The following is an 18,839-nucleotide window of genomic DNA, read 5'->3' on the forward strand; positions in this document are numbered from 1 at the left end:
AAGTCCAGAGATTGCAGCATTGCGCACAAGCCTCGTTATCACAGGGCGAGGTCTGGTGCCTTTCTGGTTTCTGCTGGCAGTGTTTTCTATAAACCTGCCACGGAATAACGATGGGGGTAGCGGGCTGCCGTTGTTATGTTTTCAAGCATGTTTTCGCTCGCCTCGAGAGATTCATGTGCACTCTCCACAGGCACACGTGGCAAGCAGTACTATTTCCTGACTGCCGCAGCTCTTTGCAAATAACATGGCCCATTTTGATGCTCTCATTACTCTTTCTTTTTTTTACACCAGATGGCATATTGCTGCGGCGCACTATTTCCCAGAAAAGGAATGCTTTTGCCAATATTGTAGCATGTTATTTGCCTAATACAGCTTTGGGAAAATGGGCCTAGCATGCTGCTGAACGGTTAATCACTTTCAAAAGAGCTGTCTGACTCGTTTCCGTTTCTGACATGGGTTATGCAGCTGTGGGTGTTGGCAAATAAGAGGCTGAAATAAACAGTACCAACCGTTGGCTCAGCCTGCATTATGAAGCTGCCTTTGCACGGCTGGTGTGTTGTGTACAACTTGTGTGGGGCTTGCACTTCACTTGAATGGTTTACTTCTTTTTTGAACCACTCAAGTACAGATTTTAACCCGTGAAATTTGGCTGGTATTGACGTTCTAATAGTGGGCAACTGAAACATTTATTGTTTAGATATACGCGCATGCGGCATACGTTGTAAAGTAAAAATTCACAGCTTCAACTAGCTCCATCAGTGTAACTGCGGTAAAGGCCGTCTTCCTACTCACCGAGGGACGGAAGCGAGTGTGGAGAGCTTTTACGCGATTGTTGAGTAGAGCAGTGTTGTGCTTGAAATGTGACATACCCACAACCTCATCAAAAGAATTGCGTGCCATGTTTGTTCGCAAATGTACTTTGTCTTCTTTCTCTCACTTGCTTCGTTTGTTCGTTTTGTGAGCTCTCTGACGAGATGCAGCTTAGCCTACGTACGTGTCGTTACGCGTACCGCCTTTATCGCACGCTGTAGTGCTGCTCTGCGTGCAAGGAAGTCACGCAACGGCCCACGTTTGGCTCTGTTCCGTGATCACAGGACCACCCTTTGCTCTACAGGATATGTTCTACAAGATTGTAGAGCGGATCTTAAGAGTGTGAGCGGTGCAGACTGTTCTGAAGGCAGGGTACCAGGGCAGTTCGAGAAGCTGGTTATGGTGCAGCACGGGACTTTGCGAGTGTACACTTGTATTTGTCAGAGTGCATTCTTGTTTTAATTATTACCTACTGGTCGCCTCTCATAGAGGCTGTTGGCGGCTGGGCGCAAAATACAATTGAGCTCGTATATGTCGAACATGACGGAGTTCGCGAGAGAGTTTGATATATCAGTAACTCGATGTATACAAACTGCCACAGAGAAGCTCACGTGCAACCTAGAAGCGACAGTACATTGCATCGAAGATAGCGACGCCCTTCCAGCAGTGACGCGCCACCCAACGCAGAGCTGGCCGTGCGCAGCTCTTTAGCCTTTGCGAAGTGTAACCTGCACCGCATCAAAGCTGCAGCTGACGGTGCTGTGGAATTAGCCGATGCCTACATGAGATGCCTAATCCTGTTGCGTATGCACTCTAGAATTACCGCTCACCAAAAGTAAGGTACAGTGCCTTCAGCAGCGAAGCACGCCACACGGGGGAGCCGCTTGGCGTTGATTCGGATGGGTGCGCCACGTGACAGCCACGTGGCGAGTAAAATGAGTAAAAGAGACCGAATGCCACCATCATTCCTCCCCCCCCCCCCCCCCCCCTTTCCATGATGGAAGCCGTGTAGCGCTTTCACAGCGCTAACGCTGTCAGCATGTGCCCACCCAAGGCCACAAAGCCGACACGTCTGCACGCGAAAAAAGTGAACGAAAAGCGCCGTTCGGAGCAGTGACACTTGCAGGTCGCGGCGTGCAGGTCGATAATATATCGAACGCGCGGCGAACTTGCAGTTTGATATAAAGCACGACTCTTCTGCACTTCTACATATGATTTGCTAGGAAATCTACGTGTTTCATATATCGAATAATTTGAAATAACAAGATCGCTATATCTGGGCTCGACTGAACTCACGCTCCACACACAAAAAAATTAACAGTGGACAAATTAGATGTATGAGCTGCAAGTTCACGATATGGAACTTAGCACTGTTTGTTGTATGAATTCATATAACTTTCACATATTTCACAGACTTAGAAAACGGCAGTAAAAAAAGAAGAAATGTTGCTTTTTTAGCGAGGCACAAATTGGTATTTTTGTAAATGAAGGTGTTCAGAGGGAACTCACAAGAGCATGACGCAACGAAGATGGAGTGCCGCTTATGTGTCCTAATTGCAAGGTTGAGAAAAATGCTCTGCTGAGACAGATTGTAGTCATTCTACCCGCCGGTGGTTTTGTTGACGATTTTCGAAGCTTGCGCGTGTTGTGCGTTAAACTCATCTGGTGCGTTTCAGTAGACGCCGATGAAGTCAGAGTCACGACCGCATTTGACCACCAACACGCACACGGGGGTGTTCGATTATCAACGTCTAATATATGAGTTTCTGAGCGGATCAGGCATGATTTCGGTTTTCTTTGACAAAAATAAGAAGCATATCGAATGTGGGCGGTGTAAATGGGCACAATTTGGGATGACGCGGCAAATTCCCCTCAACGAAAAGAATCGCACAATAACATCATATTCGCTCACATCAGTGCACAGCGACGGACTTTTTTCGAAGCGCTACAAAAGGTGCTTGGGCAAGTTGGTAATCCATTGAGTAGAAACAGCGCGAATTAAGCCTGTGACGAAGGAAGACACACAGAGACGAGCGCTCATCCTTTTGTGTCTTCCTTAGTCTCAGAAAGGCCGCTCACGTTCGGCTGTGTGCCTTTCCCTCGGGCACGTGGGGCTTCAAACACGTTGCAAGAATTATTCGCCATTTCTGAGCAGTACAAAGCAATGTTCATTTTACAAATTTGTTTCGTCCTGCTGGCAGCTTGGCAGTTTTCGTTCCGCTATGATATGAAGTAAAAATTCCGCCGAGGAACCAACGTACCTGCAAGGCTTAACCTAGTTTCTCCATAGACGAAATCTCGGCGGCAGGCGGCCACGAACCTTTGAAGCTAATTGTGTGTTTCTTATCTGGAATAACAGGAAGCATGGCTGTCTTGAAGTGCGTTGCTTACGTTCACTGAGAGTGATTGTTTTTATGCTTTGTGATGTGAAACGGGAAATAGCGGCCTCGCTGATGGCCAGGGTATTGCAGATCAGAAGTTGACAGCAATGACTGTTTAGGTAGTGAGCGAAGCAGCTACTGCAGCAGATGGACCGCTAATATGTGCTTCAGAAAATACAAAACGCCCTACACCGAGATGGATGAGTGTGCGCGCTGGTGTATTTGAAAGCGAGTGCGAACTTGAAGGCGTAAAAAATATGAGGCGCTAGCTAGCTTTCATGCTGAAGTTTTTTGCCATGTGAATCGGTACTGTCGCCAACAGAGCAAGTTTACGGCATCATAATTGGCCGTTGGGTACTTTAGCTGCTGCATTTTTTGTTTAATTTCTCTGTTGGGTGCAGAAAACAATTTTACTGCATGCGGTCTCGTGAAAATATATATTCTCTTGTTGCAGGCTTGTTTGTAAGCATTAATTCCTGCACGTGTGTCGCGTTTTGACATTTACTAGTGAGTGGACAGCCCAAGAAAAAGTCATGTAAACAAAAAGACGGAAATCACAACGTTGTTATGCTTACAAGCTTAGAAGTTTTCCGATGGACATCAGCGCCTGATCTCTAAGTGTCACTATTGGCGTAAGGAACAAATATTCCTTGAAGTCGCAGCCAGCATTTAAAAAATTCCGTTGCTTAAGTCAAGTTTCGGTTAAAGCAAGTTGTATTGAACACAGTGCGCCGCATTTTCAGTATGCTCAGTTCCGGTTCGTTGATTGCCGTTTTTCCGGTTTCTCCCTGCGACGCTGATGCAGCCTCGACGCGGGACAGCTTGGGCCGCGCTTTTGTTATTCTGAGCGTCAGAGTTACCGTGTTAGTCGTGTCTGACCGCGGCTGAAGACTCGCGAGCAGACTACTTTTTGGCAGACCACACTTAGTCCACCCACACACACTGTCGCAAGCAATCTTCCTGGCTCGCCCCTGGCTGTCATTTACTCCGCCGCTGCGCCCTTCTCTCCCCACCTCGCATCAATTGTTCCGTGCCCAAGCTTTAGACAAAAACAGTCATCTTCCCTCCAGCACTGTGGTCGTCCTCAGCGAGCGTTTGGTCTAGAATTCGGGTGCGAAAAAGAGGGGAAGAAAGCCTCCGCAGGCGCAAATGTGACGACCACTCACCTCGAATGTGTACGTGACTCCGAGTCCGTACAGCAGCGGGATGAAGAAGTTTGTAGCCAACGGGAGCAGCAAGAAAGACAAGATGTTTCCCCACATTATGTGCCAGCCGTACGCGTATAAATGCGCCGGGAAGCCGACAAGACCCGTCGAGGAGAAGAGCGACGCCACGGAAAATGCAGAGAGAGCAAAGACCTTCACCGATCGACGACTGAGAAATATTTCCGCCTCTTCGGAGGAACTCTCTCCGTGCTCGTTTCTCTTTCGGCAAGAGATGTACATACCGAGAAAAAAGTTTGCCGAAACCATGAGTCCTAACACAGCTAAGTTCAGAGCTTGCAGCATTGCACACAGGCCACGTTATCACAGGGCGTGCTCTGGAGCACCTCAGGTGGCTGCTGGGAGTGTTTTGTATAAACCTGCCACGGAATAATGATGGGGGTAGCGCGATGAAGTTGTTATTCTCTATTTGTGCATGTCATGGCTAGCATTGAGCTGTTGATGTGCATTATCCGCAGGTACTCGTGACAAGCACAGCTCTTCCCTGACATCCGCAGCTCTTTGCAAATAACACGGTCCGTTCTGATGCTCCCATTACTGCTTTTACACCAGATGGCATATTTCTGCAGCACACTATTTACCAGCATAGGGATGCTTTTGCCAATGTTGTAGCATGTGATTTGCTTAATACAGTATCGGGCAAATGGCTCTAGCATGCGGCTGAGCAGTGAGTCACTTTTAAGCAAGCTGTCTAGTTCGTTTGCGTTTCTGGTTTGGTGTGCCAGCTGTTGGTGGTCGGCAAGTAACGATCAGAACAAACAATACGAATATTTGGAGCAGCCTGGAGATTTAGCGGCCTCCGCACGGCGGACGTGCTTTATAGAACTTGTGTGGAGTTTTTATTACATGTGGCGGATTTTTTCCTTCTTTGTAACCATTGAAGTGCAGACATCAACCCACAAAATCTGGCTGGTATCAACGTTGATGTTGTGGCAACGAAATCTTGAATTGTTTAGAGATACGCGCAAGCAGATTAGGTTGATTAGTTACGATTCACAGCTTCAACTAGCCTCGTAAGTGCATCTGAGGTAAATGCTGCCTTCCTGCTCACCGAGGGACGTAAGCATGGGCGCAGGGTTGTTGAACGAGTGTTGAGAACTCTTTTGCTTGAATTGTCATTCACCGCATCTGGCATCAGCAACTTTGCAAATAGGTAATGAATATAAGAATTCAACCAAGCACTCCTATTGATATTTCTAGAGAAAACCCAGCTTCCAATTTTTCTCTTGCCTTAATATTGTGACGAAAACAGGAGAGTACCAAAGTAGACAGGCAGACAACAGCAGTTCTGCAATCCCCAGATCGAAGAGCGGGATAGCATTCCCGACTTCATTGTCTTTCAGGCGCCATTGGACACCATCAGTTGGTATTATTCCTACCTCTCAAAGAAAAGAAAAACAAAAGCCCGCAGAAAGAAATGTTCTTGATGTGAGGTACGCCCTTCAGTGGTTGAAATATGGCTTCATGCGAAGTACATGTACTAAGTCAGACGAGCGTTGACGACTGCAACTTGGCAGAGTACCGTCGGGTGCAACCTCATAAGTAACGAGTGATATGCGGCGCAAGCTTTTGTAGAGTCCAAATTAGCGGTTGAGAAGCTTTTCTGACAAGCCTGGGCTGCGGACAGGTGTCCACACCCAGCCCTGGTCACAGGACTGGAACGCGATGTAGCGGTGCCGGCCACTATATCGGCGTGCATCTGTTGCCTTCTGCCTCCTAATGTGAGTACGGGCGAGTTGGTGAGCTTCCGCTCCGTAGTTGGCTAATTCATTTGCGTCGTGTGTAATCTCCTGGTCGTCAGTCACACACGGCAGCATGGCGCCGGGCATGGTCTCGTTCGTAACGAGGCAAAATGGAGTGAATAGAGCTATTTCTTTGACGGCCGTATTATATCGCATTGTGACATAAGGCTGAATCTCGTCTCATGTTTTATGCCTCACATCTACGTAAATGAAGAGCAGATCCTCTATTGTTTTTTTTTTTTGAGGCGCTCGGTAATACTATTAGTTTGAGGATGGTAGGCAGTACTCTCTCGCTAACGTGTCTGGCTTAGGTGTTAAACTTTTTCAGGAATTCGCCTTGCTACGATCCTTGCTACGATCACTGATTACGTATGAAGGGGCTCCATGCCCTAGAACAATCTGGTTCGTGAAGAGTTGCGCCACCTCGAAGAGCATTGCACGCGGCACCACTACAGTTTCTGCGTAACGTGTTAGGTAGTCAGTGGCCACGATAATCCACTTATTGCCGGCTTACGACAGCAGAAAATGGCCGAGAAATTCCATACCGATATAGTAAAATGGTACTAGGACTGATGGAATAGGCTTCAGGAATCCCGCTGGCTGAATGGTGGTGTGTCATTTCGCTGGCACTCGCGGCAACCCCTAACACATTAATGGACGGTGGCAACAAGTTTTGGCGAGTAGTATGCCTGGCGCGCTCTGGCAATAGTGCGTGGAAAGCCCAAGTGACCAGAAGGGGATCATCATGACAAGCAAGAAGGATTTTGTCACGTAGATCTGCAGGGATAACCAAAGGATGGGCTTGGCCACTTTTGTCGGCGCTTTTTCTGTAGAGTATTTCGTCGCGCGTGCAGAATGCTGAGAGGTTCTTAGCGAACAGTCGGGTTTCATTAGAGTATAGACCCTCCACATTGTCGATCACAGGTTTTAGGTCTTCATCAGCACGTTGCGGGTCCTTTAAATCAGAGGTTCTGATGATGCGAAGAAAATGGCTGTCGTCATCCATAATGTCGTGCGCCAACTCTACGAATGCACGCGAGAGTGTGTCGACACCCTCATGTTTGTGTCCAGATTTATAAACGATGGAGTAATTAAATTCCTGCATACGGACACTCCACCATGCAAGATGTCCTCGTGGGGTTCCGAAACTAGCCAGCCAACACAAAGAACTATGGTCCGCCACAACTTTGAATGGGCGGCCGTAGAGGTAGACCAGAAATTTCATCGTTGCCCAAACGACCGGTGAACACTCCTTTTCGGAAGTTGAGTAGTTGACTTCAGCCCGAGAAAGGGTACGTCTAGCATAACCGATCCCTTTTTCTGTGCCTTCCTGGTGCTGGAGGAGAACAGCACCTAGACCGACGTTGTTGGCGTCGGTGTGAATTTCGGTGTCGGCGCCCTCATCAAAGTGCGCAAGAACAGGGGGGTTGTGCAGACCTTGACGCGGCGCAGTGAATGTCTCTTGCTGCTCGGCAGACCAGACGAACGGGGCTTCATCACGTGTGAAACTCGTCATCGGTTCGGCGATCTTGGCGACGTTTCTCTAGTAACGTCGTGCGCAAGCGCATAGCCTCCTCGTCATCGTTTTCGAAAGGTGCGCACTTCAAAATACTGACAATCAAGCTGCATACGGGCTATTCTATAAACGACGTTTTTTCGACCAATGACTCGACAGACTATTGGACAATAATTGTTTCTGTGGTCCCTGGCCTACAGTCACTTGTAACTGCTTCATCTCCAACAGACAGCACAGCCTTAGTAAAGAGCAAAGAGCCCAATCGGTCGTCCCCAGGGCGGTGCTATGTGCTTCGCTATGCCCCACGAGCGTTCCGAATCTTCTAAAGGTGAGAGGAATTTTCGAGTGAATCTTTCAAATGTTTGGACTTCCAGGGATGCTACAAGATCCCCTCTACGCGGCGTATGCGCAGAAATCTTGGGCTTTTTGCTTTTGACAAAGGAGTTATTTTAGTCCCTTAATACTATTATTGGTATTTTGAAGATTATGTGAGAATGCCAGTCGCTCTGCTCATGAAGGTCAACGCGCTATAGCACAGAATCTTTGACACATATTGAAGAGCACTCACTCCACGTTTTATTTTGCCTCCAAAAATTGCCTTTTTGAGGCTTTCAAGACCTACCACATGATTAAAATTACGCTAACAATCTTTATATCACTCAATATAGTTCAAATACATTTAAAGTAGGCATTACGCTTAATTGGTTACGTACAAAAGAAGCAACAGTCGCCCAAACCAAGAAAAGCACAGGGGACTTTTTTAGAAGGTTTCTAGAAGTAGATATTTGGCCAGCCGCCGCCATGGCTCAGTTAGTAGAGCAGCGTACGTGACGTACGGAGGTCCTTTGCTCGGCTCCCACTTGCGGCACGTGGTTGTTTCTTTCCAATAAATTATCTTTTCAGCCATAAATGATTACAATAATTATATTTTCCCATCTCTCAAAAGCATAAATAGTAATAATAATAATAATATAAAGCTGTCCGGATGGTTACCACTGCGCTAAGTGCGATTCAGCAAAAGCTGTTGGCGTGTTGCTCTCACTCCTCCTCCCACGGTTACCACTCTCCCATTTTCCCCTATGGCAACCACTTTCCGGTTGCGCATTCTTCCGCTCTCGCCATACCGTCCTCCTTCCAAGGTTACCACCTAACGGACGTTATTTCGCAGGGACAACCTTCCGGTTTAGGACAGCACTCAGCGCTTGTGTTTCGTGTTCGTTCCGTATTCATGTTCTTCGTGATGTTTTAACGATGGATAGCAAAACCAACTCGCCCACCTTTCCGTTCTTCTGAATACTCCCGCCATACTCTTTCTAGAGTAAGTGTCCTCCTTCCATAGTGACCAACCACCGGGTGATTCGAGCGGTAACCACCTTCCTGCTACAGACTCCGCTCTCGCCATACTCCTCGGCCAGAGTAACCGACCTCCTTCGATAACAGCCACCCTCCGAGTACGGGGCTCCCGTGGCAACCCTCTCCTGTCGCATATTTTTACGCTTTCTCCATACCCTCCTAATATCACGGTAGCCACCCACCGGATGTTTTGCGCAGTAACCACCTTCCGGTTACGAACTCCACTGTCGCCATACTATCCTCTGCTTTCACAGTAACCATCCTCGTTGCGCGGTAATTAAACTCCTAGTGGTTGCCATGGCAACCCCGCTCTGGATACACATTCTATGCTCCCGCAATACCTTCCACAGTAACCACCCTTCTTCCGTGGTAACCCCCCTCCGGCTGGTTCCGATGACAACCCCTCTCTGGCTGCACATATTTACGCTCTCTCCATACCCCCTCCTTCCAAGGCAACCACCCAGAGGACGGTTCGCACAGTAACCACCTTCCAGTTACGCACTCCGCTCTAGCCATACTGTCTTTCTATAGTGACCGTCCTTTGGGTGGTCCCCGGGTCGACCCCATCCCGGATGCGTACTCATATGCTCCCGTCATACCCTTCTGCTTCAACGGTTACCACGCTCCGGAAGGTTTCTGTGGTAACCACCCTCCGGTTACGCATACCTCCGCTCTTGTCACGTCCTCCTCCTTCCACGGTACTCCTAGAAGTTGAAGCCTTTGAAAGTATAAGGACAACGGTTTTCATTAGCTTGCACATTAGAGTTTAACGGGTGCCAACCTTGCTCCGCAGCACGGCTGCGACTGTGACGAAAACAAGTGGCATATTTAGTTCTGACGAGGACGATACGCCCAAAAGCCCTTCCTTTCTCGTGCAAAATGCGCGGTAAAAACACTAACAGTCTAGTTTTAGAGAACGCACCTCGTTTATTGGCTGTATTTTTTCTTGTGTGAACCAGAATTGCAAAGAGCAACCGAAAATAAATTGCCGCGTGACTGCAATAAAATTAGAAATTTCTTACCACCCGGTCTACCCGCTACATCGTAAACAAAGACGATTTTATGTGTGGCACTACGCCATTGCCGGCGTTATCTGCTTTAGTAAACTGCAATATAGACGTGTGACTGCAATGTCTGAATATTTCTAATAACAGAATGGAAAACCCTGTCAACGGTCCTCATCCTCAGTATTTACGTGCGCATATCACATCTAAGAGTTCATGGCTCGTTACCTAGACAAAAAGCAGGCGCATATCACATAGACGAGTTCAGGGCTCGTTACCTGGACGAAAATCTAGAGCGAAAGTTCTGGTGGTATGTAAGTAAGCGCACCGACGCATCGGGCGTGTTGGACGGCAGAGCTTAATACTTGAAAATCGATTATCCGCAACATAGTTAAAGAGGTATCCCATACTCTTTTATTCGTCGCTGAATACCAGTTCTGATGTGTACAGGAACCTTGTTAAACTCAGACGTTTTATCAATAATGTTTTCTGTTTTTTCAAGAATGTGCCATTCATAATTGCAGCTTGTTTTCACGCAGATAGTTTTGAAATTGGATTGGCAGCACAAGGTTTCTGGATGCAATGTATAATTGGCTTGAATTACTCAATGTGATCAATGATATTGATTGCGCTTATTTTTTCAAACAGGTAGGTACGTCATTCGATAGTGCACCTAGATCCCGCAATTGAATTTGACGTGCAAAATTTCGTTGCACTAGACAAAACTACAATTGAAAACAGCCGCCGTCTTCACCAATGGCAGCAATATATATATATATATATATATATATATATATATATATATATATATATATATATATATATATATATATATATATATATATATATATATATATATATAAATATATGAAAATGACCAGAGCAATAATGAAGTGAGTTACTCATTTGCGTCCACTCAAGGGCAGCCATACGGCTTAAAAGGAAACCTATACAGCTTGCACAGAAACTTCGCAAGAAAAATTCGCCTGGTGCAAGGTTTGAACCCGGGACTACCGCTTCACCGGTCTACTAACTGAGCTAACCGGGACGGCTAGCGTGTGGTAGAGCGAGAGCGAATCGATCAGTAACTCGAAGTGAGAACAGTGCCGGCTTAGCTTTAGTTAGCTTTCCTTTGTAGCCGGTGCGCTTGGGTGGAGGCCAATGAGTAATTACTCCCTTATTACATATACACTCCACCTTGGGGAGGCCTCTAAAACGAATGACCAAAACGCAGAACAGCTGGTACGTTTCCAGTGTCTGCCAGGATATGCGTTTGAACAATTTCGTTGGCAACACGCTCTGCTCACCTCAAATACCGATGTGACTCCAAGCTTGTAAAGCACGGGCACAAAGACGTGAGTGGCGAACGGGAGTAGAACCAGGGACGGCAGAAAGGACCAGCCCATGTGCCATCCGTAGGCGTAGAAGTGAGCCGTGAAGCCAACGAGACCCGTTGAGGAGAAGAGCGAAGCCACGGCAGAGGCGGCCAGCGGCAGCATTCTGAGCGTTCGGCTTCCGAGAAAAACTTCCGCCTTGGCTGTGGTGCTTCCACTTCGAGAGGAACGCTGGCGGAATGAAAAATACAAGCCGAGGAAAAAGTTGGCTGCCACTAACAAAGCAAACAGAACATAGTCGGTGAGTTCTGCCATGCTGAGCGTATCTCTCTGCAACTCGTTGCTGTCCTTCCAGTGTCTACGAGGAATATGGATGCCTTGATTTGTTCTTGGTGTTGCAAATGCGATAAAGGACCTTTAGAGCTGCTTCCCTGCAACTGAAAGTTTATTTAAGGTTGTGAAAGCTCCTCGCAGCGGACAATCCGGTTGTCTTTCTGCACATTCTCTGATATCACAAAGTTACGGCATCAGCAAAGCTTGGCTTCGATGCTGTGCTGTCCACTAAAGCAGCGCTTTCGACACTGCTGCTCCCACTCGAAAGAGTTTGCTCTTGAACTAGCGTCCGTTTCCCCGTGTATACACTCTTGGTTTGTTTCAGTTCTTGTACTCCATGCCCAAAATGCCAGCCGCTCACGCGATTAGTGCCAATCTAAACGAATTTTTCTACGTGGAGCACTGCTCATTCGTGTTTCTGTCATGTCTCTGGCAGCATTGTACACATCACAAATGACCACTTGGCGTTGCATTTCGAGCTATTATTATGTATATTATTTCATGTTCTGCGGCCCTGGTTCTCTTTCTAGCTTTTCCAGTAGAGGCAGAACGAAAGGGGGATGTTATTAAAAAGAGAGTAAATAAATTCACTGAACGTTGAGCGTGAAGGTCGTTCGTGCGACATTCAGCTGGATTGAGCACAAAGGTTCAAATGAAGCTGGTTCCAACAGATGGCAGACTTCAGTAAACATTGGACACGCGCCTGGTTCTAGTACTTCAGGCTATGCGAACGAAAAACTGCAGGAACGTTTAGTGAGTCACATGATGGTGGCGTAGCGACAACGCCACATGTGTGTGCTGCGCAGTTATGTGGCTCACAAGGCTGTTGTGCTGCAGCATTCAGACAGCTGTGGCATTGCACTCAGAGCTCGAGAAAAGAACAGTGGCATTTGCGGCAGGGTAGTGCAGATGTTCTTTACTAGCATAAGCTCATTTTCATTTCTGAGTGGGCGTTGTTTGGTGGCGAACCGCTTCAAGTTATGCTTCTTAGTAGCAGGAAACATTCCGTAGAAAACAAGGAGAATTATTTAGCGGTGAGACAACCACTTTTTAAATCTCCTTAAGGGACCATGCCCAACATTCTCGGGCAAAAAGTTTTGAAAATTTAAAAATTGTAAGAGACTGTTACAAAAATTTTAAGGAAATGAGCCATTCTTCTGAAACGTAGCAATATATTTCTCTTAAGGTGTTTCCATCGATCGTATCGAGCGGTTAAGACTGCCATAGAAAACAAATGGAGAAAGCTTTTCATGACAGCAAAAACGTAAAGACAAAAAAATGGAAGACTGCTGTCGGGTGATCGGTCGATATATTGAATAATATAGTGAATTCTTGTATCAAGCGAAGCTTGTCTACGTTCCTCTTCTAACTTATAACTTTCTTCCATATCCCCTCTCGTTTTCTCATTATACCTAATGACAAACATCTCGAAAACAAAAGCGGTGGGACGACTCTTGGGAATGTGTCTGCCGTGACGCTCTTCGATCAAGGACCACAGACCTGCGCTTCGAATCAACACCTCTACACTTGATGGAGGTGTCTCGATCCTCTTCCCGGCCCTCATCCTGGAACTTCGGAGCCGAACGCTACTCTCCCCGGCCACCATGCCAGACGGTCCGACCCAACCATCGCCGCTTATCCCTGCCACCGTAATTTGTTTCGGGGCGCAACGCCAGCGTGACCCTTCTCTATTGTGGGGTACCGACGACCATGACGCCCACGATTGGTTGACCTCGTACGAGCGCGTCAGCAGTTACAATCGGTGGGACAACTCTGTTAAATTGAGCAACGTCCTCTTCTACCTAACGGACGTTGCCAACTTATGGTTTCGCAACCATGAAGCTGACCTTCCCACCTGGTCCTCATTTAAGACGAGCTTCGCCGACGTTTTAGGCCGTCCCGCCGTGCGGAAACTCCGCGCCGATCACAGTCTCCGTGCTCAAGCTCAGCTGCCGGACGAAACCTTCACGAGCTATATTGAGGACATCGTTGAGTTATACAAGCGCGTCAACCCACCGATGCCCGAGACAGACAAAGTTAACCACATCCTTGAATGAATCGTTGGTGACGCTTTCCAAATGCTCCTGGGGAAGAATCCCAAATGTTCTGGCGAGGAATCCCACCTACGTCGGTACCACCATCCAGTTGTGCGAAAGCTTTGACGAGTGACGAAAGCAACGCGCTTCTGAGCGGCAGTCTGGCGTGTCTGCCGAGGGTCCTACTGGCTTGGCCATTGGTGCCTCGTCTGCTTAGCAATCCCTATTCATGCAGAGCGTCAAAGACTTCATCCGTGAAGAAGTCGCCCGCCAGCTTTCTTTTCTGCATCACGTCCAAGATCCTATCTGCCCTACTCCCGAATTAGCGCCATCCTTAGCGCCGACTATCCGCCGTGTTGTTCAAGAGGAAGTTGCTGTGGTCCTGCATTCCAGCCCCCCATTTTCTCCTTTGGCAGCACCGCTCACCTATGCTAAAGCCGTCACCCGGATACTGCGCTCGCTCGCCCCTCCCGCGCACCGCAGCAGTCCTGCATATTGTGCTCCACCCCCGTCCGTGCCACCTGTCAGCCTCGTTTCCACGCACCCGACGACACTCTACGATCCCTTGGCGCACCGACGACGATCGGCCTATATGCTACGTTCGCGGTCTTTCGGACCACGCCGAACGTCTTTGCCATCATCGCCGTTCGACGTCCCTGATATGCTTTCCGAACAAGTGAAGGAGCCTAGGATCACCTCGCTGCTCACCTTCCTGAACAATCCCTCGCAGCATTCTTCGTCTCGGACCCTTCGCCGCCAAGCGCACCATTTCGTCGTTCGTGATGACCTCTTATACCACCGTAACTACCTCTCCGACGGGCGGAAGTGGCTGTTGGTGAGCCCTCTACACCTCCGTGCTGCCATCTGCGCCTCTTTCCACGCAGATCGACAATGCGGCCACGTCGGTGTACTGAAAACGTAGGGTCGCCTTCATCTGCGATATTACTGGCGAGGTATGTACCATTACATACGTCAGTACAATCTGTCATTCACCGCCTGCCAACGCGCAAGAAACATCCGCGCCCCTCCGCGGCTCCTCTGCAGCCGTTACCCTGCCCTGGTCGCCCCTTTCTCTGCATCGGCACTGATCTTTACGGCCCGCTTTCAACCACTTCGGCCAACAACCGCTGGGTGATCGTGGCCGTTGACCACCTTATCCGTTATGTAGAAACGTCGGCCCTCCAATCTGCCACCGCACAAGGTTTTGCTTTTTCATCCTGCACCGTCTGGTTCTTGGGCACTGTGCTACAAAAGAACTGCTATGCGTAAGTGCCCGCGGCCGTGTTCTTCTCTAGTACGCCATCGAGGCGCTGCTAATGCAATGCCAAACCGTTAATCGCTGTACCAGCGCATATCACCCCAAAACCAACGTCATGAGTGAGCGGTTCAGCCGCACTCTAAGTGACATGCTCGCAATGTAGTACGTTGATACCACCCACTTCAACAGGGACCGAGAACTTCCTTTCTTCACGTACGCGTATAGTACGGCTACGCCTACCACCACGGGATTTTCTCCTTTCTTTCTCTTCTATGGCCGGCAGCCTACATCCACCATGTATACCATCTTATGCATGTAATGCGAAGGCAAGAAACCGATGTTCTTAGAGGGTAACAGAGTGGATTCCAAGAGAAGGCAAGCTTAGCAGGGGGCTTAGAAAATCTGATGGTGTGGATAATATTCTCATGTGTGTTATTTTATTAGGGGAATGAGATGGCAACAGCTGGCATAGCGAAAAGTTGATTGAAGAGGAATCGGAGAGGCTTGGAGAGACGCGCCGCGCCGCCGGCATCTGCTCCGCACCACGTGGCCGAACACGTGACCAGCCACGGCGCCGCCATGGAGCTCAAGGGGTGTCACGGAGCTCTAGGCGTTCCACGCAGCTCAAGGGGTGCCACGCTGAAGGTTCGAAATGCTAGCGTAATGCAGCTATAGCTACAAAATGGTAGGGTTTTAACGTAGTTCAACCGAGTATACATGCGACAGCATGCGTTTAGCCTACTCGGCTCATGGTTTTGCTTTGCTGTGTCGTCGGCACGCCTGGCGACGATACTAGACTCAGGGTAAGCTTTGATAGAGGTTAAGCTGGTCTTATCTGTTCGCGTCGCAGATGGAAGTTGAAGACGACGATGTGCAATGCATAGCGCAATAGTGTGCTGCCATTTAACACGCAGCGTGACCGGGTACAGCGATAGCATAGTGCTCTTGTGCAGTGGCCAGAAAAACTGACCTGTTCGCGCCGTCGCGAATTCGAATCCTGGTCGCGGCAATATTATTTATTTATTCAAGGTCAAGGACAAGGCTTCAGCGATGACCTGGGTTCTGCATCTTCGACCATTAAGTATATGGTTTATGGTTTATTAGGGTTTAACATCCCAAAGCGACTCGGGCTATGTAGGACGCCGGAGTGAAGGGCTCCGGAAATTTCGACCACCTGCGGTTCTTTAAGGTGCACTGACATCGCACAGCACATGGGCCTCCAGAATTTTGCCTTCATCGAAATTCGACCGCCGCGGCCGGGATCGAACCCGCGTCTTTCGGCTCAGCAGCCGAGCGCCATAACCACTGAGCCACCGTGGCGGCTTTGGCCATTAAGTGGTGCTTTCGCTCTAAAACGTTGGTGACTCGGGAAGTCGACGCCACTCTGGTTTGAGAAAAGGCGGAGGTTAAGCGCACGGGAACAGAAACTTAACGCAGGTGTCAATGAGGAAATCTGATAATGCAACCAGCAAGAAGCATTTCACTCAGTCCTAGCAGTAAGGAATTGGGTTAGAATTAGATTGGGTGTCACCTCGATAGGAAGCAACAGAGGAGGTACTCTTTATTCATCACTGTACATGTTACCGTGGTAATCTACCTGGTAGGTTAGTCCAAATGTGGGTGAAAATGGTGAAGCTGAACTCCATACATGCAAAACTGTCGCGTACAGAATTTTTGCGCACCGCGTATGGGATGGTCAATATCAGAAATTTCAACAGGTTTTTCATAGCACGTACCGCCGAGGCTACGTCGCACACGCCAAGCACATCCACCAGGCTGAGGGTACACGACTGACGCAGATCGGACGCAGCTATCAATGTTCTGAATGGTCTTGTGAAACAACTGCAGAGTGCTCAAATTTTCTCATATGCCACCTACTGAGCACAGTTCAATTTTGTTTAGGAAGTTTTGTGCACTCTTCATTCAGACCATTCCGGTGGACGCAACTGAGGTCACGCAGCTTTAGGTTACGTGACAAGTGCAAGTCACAGGCGTGGTCGATGGGTTGAAGGGAATGGCAGTGACGGTCCGGGTAACACCACATACAGGTTGCGTTGCATCGCCTGCGATGCCGCAATGCTCCGTCCACGAGAGCAGCATAACGCCACAAGCTTCAGTGTATGTATTACGCCGTCTTACAGCAGCGCGAAAATAACGGGATAAGGAGGAATTAAGGACACATAATGACGGAACGCGCATCTGCCAGTAGCAGCTTATACAGCCACGCGGCCTAAAATCGCGAGAAGTGAAAATGCGCATGACCTAAATGTGATAACACACCTTATAAGGAATATGTATTGTCATTGCGTAGGTGATTTTGAGCTTAAAACCCAAAAGTGACTGGCAATCTGGGTGACCAATGTGCAAAAAACGCTACAAACAGAACTCAGCTCACAGCTCCCTGAACAATATGGGAAGTGATTTTTTAACCACGTGAAAGACTAATCTAAATGATAAAACAAACGACCAGATTTTGAACAAAAAACCCATCAGCAGTGGCAGCAGACGTTTAGAGAGAGAGAAGTCCTTCAATTGAAAAAGAAAACAGAATTTTGCCGGCATTTAAAAATCGTGGCATGCTAGTCTGCGTGGGGAAGGGAAATTGGGAGATAAAGGCGGAAGGAGAGCGGTGCGGAGAAGGTCAACAAAAAATAAATAAAAAGCTATGAAATGCGCACTAAGGTGCATCGAGGAGTGATGTTGCATATCAAATAATGAACTCGACAAAGGGGCTTACAGTGCTCACTGCGTGAATAATGCATGAATGTTGCATGCAAGGGAAAGTTATAGCTTCTCAAGATGTCCAATATCCCTCTATTATGCAAGTAAAAAGTTCATTACATGTATCTGTTGCCTACATGGTGCAGGTTAAGGGACCTAAAACACTCTTCATTGTTAGAGGCACTGGGGAGAGGTTCTCCATGCAATGTTCATAGTCAAGCATAGTCATAATGAAACAGATGATGTTCCAGAGATTCGATCGAGCTGCAGTTGTCCCAAAGCGGGCTGTTCATTTGACCGAATCGGTATCGCAAGCATTTGATAAATGCAACGTCCAGGTGAGGTCAGTGATAAAGGTTTCCAGATGGCGAGGAATTTTGGGTGGGAGTCTTGATCTGAGATGTGGGTCGACTGAGTACAGTAATTGGTAGTGATGCGTCGGCAAGCTCCAGAGCCGGTACGTCTCTTCGGATACAAATATTTTCGCCATTTTGGACGCATCGAATTTTGTGAAGAAGGACGGAATGTATCTCCGATGATGGTGGCCTTTACGGGATGCTTGGTCTGCTTTTTCAATAGCCAGAGTGCCACAGTGTGCTGGTATTCATCATCATCATCATCATCATCATCATCATCAGCTTGACTGTATCCACCGAAGTGCAAAGGCCTCACCCATGCCTCTCCAATTAACCCTATCCTTTGGCAGCCGAGCCCACCCAATGCCTGCAAACTACTTAATCAAATCTGCCCACCTAACCTCCTGCCGCCCCCTGCTATTCTTGCCTGATATTGAAATTCCCTCCTTTACCCTTAAGGACCAGCAGTTATCTTGCCTTGGCATTACATGCCGTGCCCAAGCCCATTTCTTCTTCTTGATTTCGACTAGGGTGTCATTAACCCGCGTTTCTTCCCTCACCCACTCTGCCCGCTTTCGGTCTCTTAATGTAAACCTATCATATTTATTTCCGTGGCTAGCTACGTTGTTCTTAGTTTAAGCCGAACCCTTTTCGTTAGCCTCCGTTAAATCCCAGTAGGTGAGTACCGGTAAGATACAGCTGTTTTACTCTTTTCTCTTGAGGGATATTGGTAAACTGCCATTCATGATCTGAGAGAACCTGTCATATCAGC

General features: G+C 48.1%; 1 protein-coding gene across 1 annotated transcript in view; it reads right to left on the reverse strand.

Annotated features, from left to right (window-relative positions):
• LOC144099355 (sodium-coupled monocarboxylate transporter 2-like) overlaps positions 1 to 12,088 on the reverse strand; it is an 88,361-nt gene extending 76,273 nt beyond the window's left edge. The window contains exon 1 of the mRNA XM_077632584.1: positions 11,337 to 12,088. Coding sequence (XP_077488710.1) covers positions 11,337 to 11,678 — 342 coding nt within the window. The 5' untranslated portion in view covers positions 11,679 to 12,088. The remainder of the gene's footprint in view (positions 1 to 11,336) is intronic.
• Positions 12,089 to 18,839: the final 6,751 nt, after the last annotated feature.

This window comes from Amblyomma americanum, chromosome 7 (genome assembly GCF_052857255.1).
Source record: "Amblyomma americanum isolate KBUSLIRL-KWMA chromosome 7, ASM5285725v1, whole genome shotgun sequence".
Classification (NCBI taxonomy): Eukaryota; Metazoa; Arthropoda; class Arachnida; order Ixodida; family Ixodidae; genus Amblyomma; species Amblyomma americanum.